General features: G+C 31.0%; 1 protein-coding gene across 1 annotated transcript; it reads left to right on the top strand.

The window, feature by feature from the left end:
• Window positions 1–733: 733 nt before the first annotated feature.
• On the top strand, window positions 734–4,720 carry LOC130803990 (gibberellin-regulated protein 14-like). The gene is made up of 3 exons (XM_057668254.1): window positions 734–1,172; window positions 3,328–3,736; window positions 4,204–4,720. The coding sequence occupies exons 1-3, from the start codon at window positions 1,113–1,115 to the stop codon at window positions 4,386–4,388; spliced, it is 654 nt and encodes a 217-aa protein (XP_057524237.1). The 5' UTR covers window positions 734–1,112; the 3' UTR covers window positions 4,389–4,720.
• The last annotated feature ends 5,536 nt before the right edge of the window (window positions 4,721–10,256 follow it).

The raw sequence follows: 10,256 nt of genomic DNA, 5'->3' as shown, positions 1-10,256 counted from the left end.
TTTGTTAATTTTTTTTATTTTTTCTCTAATGTTTTTCAAATGCTATGTCTACACGGCCCACATACTAACTAGACCCACTTCCATCTTTAGGCATAGTAGTACTTCCTTTGCCCCACTTATTTAATATATTATTTGCTATTTTCATTTTAGTTTGTTGTAGTCATTTCACATTATTTATATTTTCAAACAATAGTCTACTAATTTTTTTAATCTCATTCAAACTTTTAAATTATCTTAATTAATTATTTTATAATTTCAATCACACAATTTAGCATCTCTATTCATTTATAACCAACTATCTGCTTTCAAAATTCAACATCTCTCTTCATTTATACTCTATTTATTTTCTAATGATTTTATCATTTAGGATATTCCACTTTAAGGAGAGACAAGTCTGACTACTAATTTTTGAGAGATTTATAAAATATATAATATATCCATGTGAGATCTCGTTAAATTCGATATAATGTATGCTTTATTATCATATATTTTTTATAATTTTTTATAATGCGTAATAAAAAATATTAAAACTTAAAAATTACTTTTGTAAATAATGTAAAAAGCAAAATGAAAGATAAAAAAGAAGGAAGAGAGTAACACTACTAATTTAAAGATAGGGAGTAGTATTATTAAATGTTCTTCTTTCATCCTGCTCATTTTACATTAATTATTTTTTTAATTAGTCTTATTTATTTTGTATTATTTTTATTTTAAAATAATAATTTGTTATTTTTTTTTAATCTCACCTATCATTTTAATTTTTTTATTTTTAAATATATAATTTATTTTTTCTTTTTATTTATCAAAAATATGTATTTCTCATTACTCGAAATCTATGGGGACAGAGAGTAAGTGTAAATGGTGCAGGTCTGACAAAAACTACAGCTTGCAATTTACTGTAAACACTAAATATCCACCCATGCCCATTTGGTATTTCCCATTGCCCAATACCCAACTCTGCAACTCATCTCTATTTATGCACCCTTTCATCACTTGTCTTTTCCACCCATCCTTCCACAATCTTCCTTCAAGTAACTTCTTTTGGTGTTGTTTTTACACACTTTCTTTCATTTTTCCACTTCTTCATAATAACATAAATACTCCTCATTCTTATGGCTTGCTTACATGTTTTCTTCTCCCTCCTTATTTTACTCTTTTTGGTTGCTACCAAGGTGCGTCCCTTTCTCTCTTTTCTTACTTTCCTTTTTTTAGTAAGGTTAGTTTTGTATCACGCCGTTTTACCATGAGATAAGTCTATATAATTAATTTATTTTTTGATTGATTACTTTATAATTATACTTCCTCCGTTCTGAAATACTTGTTATATTTTGATTTTTTCAGACTTATTGTATATATTGTGGCTAATATGCAAGTAAAAATAAAGTTAAGTGAGATTTTTTTTGAATCGTCTAATCGCATACTTTTATAATATTAACTTTTAAAATTTTTAAATGTGTATAATTCAACATATAAATGAACAAAATAATACATTAAATTGCGTAAAAAATCAAATATAATAAAATATAATGAAACGGAGAAAAAGTAAATATAAATGATCACTTTAATTAATACACTAAATTTATACATATCAGCCCAACAAAAATAATCTCAACATGAGATCTATCTCTACGTCCACAAGTCATTAAATTTTTTTTAGACTAGACTGATGTTTAGCAGGTTACGTAAGAACAGAATTGACTACATATAAATTTCACAAGGTTTCTCTTAAAAGTCAGATGATAATAGGAAGTGTGTAGTCAAACATCCAATTTAGTCACCGATAATTACCGATGTGAGATTAAATATGGGGCATTTCTTCAATACATGTTCGTTTGTTAAATTACTCCTACTTGTGTAATTGTGTCAACTTCATTATGATCAAGTACCTTTGTTTTTTTTGTTTGTCCATAAACTTTTTAAACAATTTTCAAAATAAGTTTTAAATCTTAATAAATTGTTAATTTACAATATTAAAAATTAATTCATCCGTCTTGAAATATTTACAATATAAGAAAATATAATTAATAACAATAAGTATAATAGAATTTAGGTATTATGAAAAATACATACTAAAAAGCAGTACCTCTCATGAATCTAGTATAAAATAAAAATTTATCGTTCAGAGTCATTAATTATATAATTTAAATAAGCTTATGCTTATTCGGACTCTTTATTTTACTTCGCGTAATCATATTTGATTTTTAATATTCGGACATTGGCATGACATTTGATACTTTATCCTGAGTCTAAAATTGAATCATTAGTACCCGACTTTAAATAATACTCTTTCCTATTCATCCTATAAGTGTCGGTTAAGTTTCCTTAAATATCTCATTTTTATTTTTGGTATGTTACTTTTTTAATTTACCCCTATTAAACTTTAGCTTTTTTACACCTATTAACCTCACTTTACTCCTATAAAAATTTAAAAACACTATATTTTTTTCTTTTTTATGTGATCCCATTAAACTACCTAAAAAATAGTAAAAAGTCAAATGAGACACATAGTGAATAGGAAAGAAATATAATTTTTGACATATTTTAGTTGAATAGTAAAATAAATAAGGCTGTGATGTTGTACACATCATGTATTGGGGTAGTAATAAATAGGAGTAATCAATAAAACAATTGATGTTAGAATACGACAACACGGAGGAAAAGGTGTAGGTCGTGTTACGAATATAACGCACCTTGTCTAAATGTCGTTCTCACCCAACACTTTTCATATATATATATATATATATATATATATATATATATATATATAACTTAATTTGAGTTAAGGTTGAGTGTTCAGCCGTTAGTTCATTTGTTTAATTTCATCTTTACCATAATGAGTTAAAACTAGACTCGACTAGACTCTAAAGTCTTAGGCGATGCCCAAAATTATACTCATAAGTTTTTTTTGTCCGTTTGATTTTTGATACTAAATAACGATAATATAAATGATTTTAAATGTAAATTTACATGAAATTTATCATGTCATTATGATTTAATACCATATTTTCAGTAATGATTAGAATGAACTTTATGGAAAAAATATTTGAGTTTTTGAGTTTTGAGTGTGTTTATTACTTGTAAAGAAATTTTTTTCGACTAAAATTATACTAAATTTCCATTAATATTATACCATTTAATATGAACTACTAATTGAGTCATTTGAGTTTTGAGTGTTTATTACTTGTAGAGTTGTACTAGTTTTCAACTTTAAATGTTAGTCTTTAGTACTCTTAAGTCTTAACATTGATTAGTGTGCTTTGCTAATTATATTTTATCCTAATTCTCAATCATTGGACTCCATGATTGAATTATGTTTTTACTTTGTAGGGTGTTGAAGTCACACCCCCAGCTCCTCAGAGCTATCAGCCACCCAAGGCTCCTGTGATTGCCCCTTATCCCCCTAAGGCACCCATAGTTGCCCCATACCCGTCCAAGTCACCCGGAGTTGCTCCATACCCACCCAAGTCACCCGTGGTTGCTCCTTACCCTCCCAAGTCACCCGTGATTGCCCCTTACCCACCTAAGTCGCCCGTTGTTGCCCCTTACCCGCCTAAAGCGCCCGCTGTTGCCCCTTACCCGCCTAAGGCACCCGTGGTTGCCCCTTATCCGCCTAAGGCACCCGTGGTTGCCCCTTACCCGCCTAAAGCGCCTGTGGTTGCCCCTTACCCACCTAAGGCTCCGATAGTTGCCCCAACTACTCCATACTATGGCCATTTGCCACCAGTTAAGAAAGAAGGTACATGTTTCAAGCTGTTTTCCACCACTTTGTTCCCCATGAAATACTTCCTCGTTCCATTATACTTGCAACTGATATCGACATTTTCTCATACAACATGTCAGAATCGGTTGCAAGTATTTCATAGGAGATGTAATATATACTAGTACTTTCAGTTGACTTGTAGTACTATGAGTACACGTTACTATCTCAATATCTATCACTATAAATTGCAAGAAGCAAGTTTTTGATAAATTTGTTAACGGTTTTATACACAACAAGTTCCACATAAGAGAAAAATTAGTTGCACAAAAAACTGATAAGGTTTCATCCTAAAACCAATTGGTAATAAGACGAGTAGCCCATTAGCTTGTAGGTTAGTCAATCTGATCCCTATAATTGTTCGATGCAGAATCAAATGTGAGTTATTTTCCAACAGTTTTTGTGTCCTTTAAATCATATCTAATCTAATAACGACTATTCTCCAGATTGCGTGCCACTATGTGAGAAAAGGTGTTCGTTGCACTCGAGGAAGCGACTATGCGTAAGGGCATGCTCGACTTGCTGCTTGAGATGCAAGTGTGTACCACCAGGAACTTACGGAAACAAGGAAGTATGTGGTAGGTGTTACACAGATATGACTACCCATGGAGGCCGACTAAAGTGCCCTTAAATTGTAGGACTATGTATTGGAATTGGTACCCTAAGCAATCAGTAGTACTTAAATAATAGTCCCTAATGGGAGGTACCATGCTTTAATTTTGTCGACATATGAGTGTTTGATGTGGCCTATCTTATTACTGTCCAAAGATTTGTTAGGAGATTTTTGTATGTCGGTTGTGTGGCTTGGCTTTTTTAGATTCTCATGGCGATGAAGTTTTCAAATATATAATAGATCTATGATCGATGTATTAGTTTCATATTATGGTATAAATTATAATACGGTGTGTATTTGTTACTCTCTCTGTTTTATAATACTTGCACTTATTTTTTGTGGTTGTTTTACAGAAATATTTAGTATTTATATTTTTTTCGTCTTTCGCAAAAGCAATCAGAGCCATCTTGAATGTCTTGGGGTTTGGAGCAAAATTTCATACGGGCCTTTAAATAATACCAATATTTTTGATGAATAATTCCTCACTAAAACCAAAAAAAAAAAACTCGTATATTTTCTAGTTTTCTTTTGTTAGTAGTACAAAAATAATATGATTATTTTGTTTCGTTACATTGTTGGTGTTGAAAAAAAAAAAAAGGAAAATTGTACATAAAGATAAGGTTTACTATAGATTGAAAAAAAAAGTTTTGGCAGAGTTTTAACGTTAACTTTGACAAACATGGGTCTTCAACATCCAACAACTCCACGTTATGTTTCTGGTATGTAATTGCTAAATGTATCCCCACTTTTGTAATGATTTTATGACTGCTCATTGGATTTACCACCTACTACTTTTGTCCCTCGATTATTATATTTCTCCAAGGGTTATTTTTATTAATAAAGTTGAAATTAGAGTAACACTATCTTCAAGAAGTATTTAAAATAAATCTGATAATTTAATATTTACCCGACTTTAGAATGAAACTCTACTTAATCTGACTTCAAAATGAATTTAAATAATGTAAAAATCAATATGGACGCAAGACCTCATTTTGAACTGACCCGAAACATCCAATCTGAAATTAACTCAATGACCTGAATGAGCACCTCTAATATTTTGGTTTCATTTGATTTTTATTTTTTATAAAGGTGAATATTAACTTGTAATTGGTAAATAAATAAATAACAAATAAGACACAAAAAAGAGATTACAAAATTAAATGAATTTGAGATTAAAATTAGTAGAAACTTTTTTCATTGTAATAATAGTAAACCAAATATCAAAATAAAAACATTACCATAGATTATAATTTGCTTGTTTATTATTTTTAAAGAAATTTATCATTAAGACCACAAGAAGGGCATATTATCATCAAGGTTATGACCACCAATGATGATTTCCCTCACACTTCTAAGGCAATAGAGTGGAGGATGGCTTCTAGGCAACTCATTACTCATATACTAATCACAAGTATCATGACTTATTTCCATAGCCAACAATCAAGAGGAATAACCATGAAATTGATTGGAATAAGGTTAAACACTTTTTTTGAGATATTTGAACCTATTCTCTTAATTAGCCTTTCATCTACTCTTGTGAGAGACTGGCTCTCAAAGAAACGATTTTCTTATTTTTTTTCTTTAATTTGTATTTGTTGGACTAATTAGCCCATATATCTAATGCGTCTGTAGGAGAAACCATTTCTTACAACAATTTGTATTAGCCTTTTGAGTTGTGACCAATGGTCAAAAGAGTTTAATTCAAATACTTTTTATGGACCACACAGCACTTATATGGGCTTAAGTTACTCTATTCACTTCCTAAATATGCTAATGGGCCATTTAGCTCCAAACTAAGGATGGGCATGTGGAATTGGGTCGAGTCCAGCAATACCTAGATCAAAATCTTATTTTTATTGTTGGACTCAGTTTTCGACTTTCAACTTTATTCTAAAACTAAGCGTGAAATTTCCAAACCTAAGGTTTGGGATTGTTCGCAGTTAATAACTGCGAACAAGTAAAAAAAGATAGTTGTTCGCAGTTATTAACTGCGAACGGTTGTTTGACCAGTTTTGACCTGCCTAATTATTCAGTTGTTATTTGTTGTTTTGGCATTAGAGACATTACAATAAGTAATTACAAGTCAATGTATGTTTCAGACGAAATGATTCATCGCCAAATCGCCAAAACTCCGAACATTCGTAAGTCAAAGCTTGGAGGCTATGATAAAGTAAATAAACATATATATACAACAAAATATATACAAATGTTTGAAATATACAACTAAATAAACACACACACACATATATATATATACATAGTCGATCCAAATACACAAAAGCGAAATGTTAAGGCTCACGACCCTCATCTACCCTATCCAACTGAGTTGGTCTCTTACGCCTCTTACGATTCGGGTGTCGCTCTGACAGTGTAGGGGACTGGTACTGTGATAGCTGTGATGGCCCAGCCTGCAAGGTCCCCGCAACTCAACGGGGTATGAAAGGTCCATCTCCTCCAAATGATAGTCATAACCAAGAGATGAGACGTACGTATTGGCGGTAGGCTGCGTAGGCTTCCGCAAGATACGGGTCCCACAAAAACTAAAATACATGTTATGAAAATATAAGTGATGTGTTAATTAAATTGCACTAATGTTAATGAGTACTAAAATATTTACCTGGTTGGGTGATAGCAGGTCTAACTGATCTTGGTAGAATCCGAGACCGGTCCCGGTGTGCTTGCGCGTTCGGCGTGCAAAATTCCACCTTGAACCATACGCAGCATCTGGTGGGGGTTGTTACGGAGGAACAGCATCACCACGACCAACGGTTCTGTAAGATTGGCCGATAAGGATATGCTCCCACGCCCACAGCTGAACATTGGAAATATAATTAGTATGTAATTCAACAACAACGGATTAAAATTAAATGTTATTGTTATTATCTGTAATATGACTAGTGGTCCCGTAATCTCCTTGACGTTCTTGTGGGTATTTCACATTTAGTTTTAAAATAAAGTTAAAAGTTGTATTATTTTGTTCATTTTTTTGATAAATTGGATTAAACATTTCAAATTTTTCCGATTTTTAGGGTAGGCAAAGCCTATATATGCAAGTAGTTTAATATTAAAAACAAAATAAATAAACCTAAAACTAATTTCACGCGTAAAGCAGTATTGATGCCGCTGCCGCCCCATTACTCCTGACTTCTCACCTTCTTTAATTTCTATTTGCTTCTCACCTTCTCAGCTTTCCATTTCACATTTTTCACCATGGCTATTCATCTAACTCTAACCTTTTTTATTTTCTTCTCAATCTCATTTATTTATCATCAATTATCCCCATTTTCCAATTAAACACGAATTTACAACTCTCAATTTTCAAAACAGTTACTTAGACTTGCAACATAAATGTAGAAAAAATGTAGCCATTGATGAACACTTGAACAGTTGAACACCCACTGGTCCATTTTGCTCTGGTTGCGGGTTTCCTCATCCACTTTTGCTCTAGTATTAATTTTTCTCTCGATTATCTTTGGATCTGAATTCATGTTCCTAACCTATCATTTTGATTTTGCTTCGTGTTACAGTCTTAAATTTTGAATATTTTTAGGGTTTTCAGGAGATATTTACTTCAAATTTATACTTATTTTGAAATGGTTTGAATTTAAGGTAAAAAATATTTGTGTACTTGTGTTGCACCGATTACTAGAGAAATAATATAGAAGGGGCTCTGTTTTTTTATTTTTTCTAGGACCCAGGAATTGTCAACAAAGGCACTGCTAAGGATGGGCATGGTTTTTAGATTTTAAGGGTCTTGACCTGATCCGACCCTAATTTTATGGGTCTGGGTCCATTTATTTTTATAGATCTAGGTCGGATTCGGATCCAAGACTTCAGGGTTCAGGTTTGGGTCTATATGTTCGAGACTTAGATTCGACTCATTGACCTACCCATTTATATTTTTTTAAAAAATTTATATTAGTTATTATGTGTATTTAATTGTTTGATTTGAAATTTTGATATGTTTTTGAACATTACCTGATTTTGAACTTTGTCGGTTTATGTAATTTAAAATGTAGTCGACTAGCTGTTGTATTTATACTTTAAAAATTAAAGACTTGATAAATATTTCTTTACAAAAATTTAAATGTTTGAAAACTTTATATATTTCGCTCATTTAGTATAAAGTATTAGAAGATCATTGTTAGTTAAAAATGTTTATATAATTTTATGCGAGAGTTCGAAAATTGTATTTCATAATATATGTTTTAAAAATTTTCATAAAAAAAATAAAATTATTCTGGACCCAGATCCAGACCCTAAGGGTTTGGATGCGGGTCTAAAATTTTCAGACCCTACGGATTTGAGTGTGGGTTTAATAAAAAAATTAGGATCTATATCTGGTCTTGTTGGAATCGACTCAGATCCGACCTATGTCCATTCCTACCCTAAACCCTAGGGTTAGACGAGTCTAGATATGGTTACAAAACTGTTTTTTTCTAAAAAGTATTAAAAATATATATACTATATAGTATGCATTTTTCTTCCACTCCTATAAAATAACTCAAAATGTTTCAATTGATAACGATTTTCTAATACTTTAATGCTAATTGAATGGCAAAATAATGAAAATTTCCAACTTTTAAGTTCTTAATACGAAATTTTATCAAGTTTTTCAATTTTAACAACGACTATATTTCAAATTACATAAATCGATAAAAATAAATCACATAATATTCTAAAATATAACTAAGTTCCAAATCAAAAAAAAAAAAACAATGATATATAGTTTTTATATAATTTTTTAGAAAATAAATTCAACAGGTATTTCTCGATTAATCCACGCCGTCTATCTATCCATAACAGAATTAATAAGCATCAGTTAGTTCAACTCATCTACAAGGAACATCAATGGGTAGAAAGAGGCATACAAATAAATAGGGAGAACTTAGGGTGAAGAGTCCCTTGAATCTCGATTGTGCATTAAGGTCACCACCCAAATAGTAAAGGTTGGTGTTGTAGTGGTCAAGGTGAACGTGCAATTGATACGTAACATTGACATTTGCCACATTTGGATGCTATATTGCTATATATGGTTACAAGGGCTACTGGCGAAGCCTCAAATATTCTCTCAATCCCTGTGAAATAGTATTATTAGACTTAGAAAAAACTCTCACACATGTTAGAGTTAAATTGTGCAATCTCTTAGAAACAGATGGAGTAATACTTATAATCCTCCATGATGACATCACAATGATGGAAGTAATTTTAGCAATCATTAGATACTCGACTATTTAAATTAAGAATTGATTAAGCATGTACAAAAAAGGATAGGAATGCTCATTCTTAAACTATAACTATGAAAGCGCTAATAGGAAAAAAAAAAATACAACCAAACAATCTAATCGGAATCCATCCTCAAGGCGACTTTAAGTAACCACCATTACCTAAATCAACTTAGGGTTTCCAATCACTCACGTGATGGAAAAAAAAAATAATATCGATAATTTATTTAAAAATTACATTTAATAACATTTTACTAGCGAAAATTTCCACAATTTTTTTTTTTTGCATTTTAAAAGCAGCGTATAAGGCAATCGTTTGTAAAATTTTGAAACAACTCACATTCAAAATAAATTGCAATAGTAAAATTATGGCGATCTTAAACGTATTGAAAGCCCTCTTCTAATATTCAAAATTGGGCCCCTAATTATTGTAAAAATTGTAAATTATTAATAATTATTGTAATTGTAATATCAATCAATTGACCAACGAAGATACTATTACTAACAAGTTAGATAGAAAAGAAAAAAATAATTTGCGAATTATCGCCTTAAAATTTAGCATTTTGTGAATTACAGCCATACTATTTTGTTTTTCGAAATTACAGCCACCTAAGTATCAAAATCTACAGCGTTCAAGTCAAATCACATAATTACGACCAAT

This window comes from Amaranthus tricolor, chromosome 17 (assembly GCF_026212465.1).
Source record: "Amaranthus tricolor cultivar Red isolate AtriRed21 chromosome 17, ASM2621246v1, whole genome shotgun sequence".
Lineage (NCBI taxonomy): Eukaryota > Viridiplantae > Streptophyta > Magnoliopsida > Caryophyllales > Amaranthaceae > Amaranthus > Amaranthus tricolor.
Note: the sequence above shows the minus strand (reverse complement) of the source record. Positions and strands in the feature narration are given on the sequence as shown.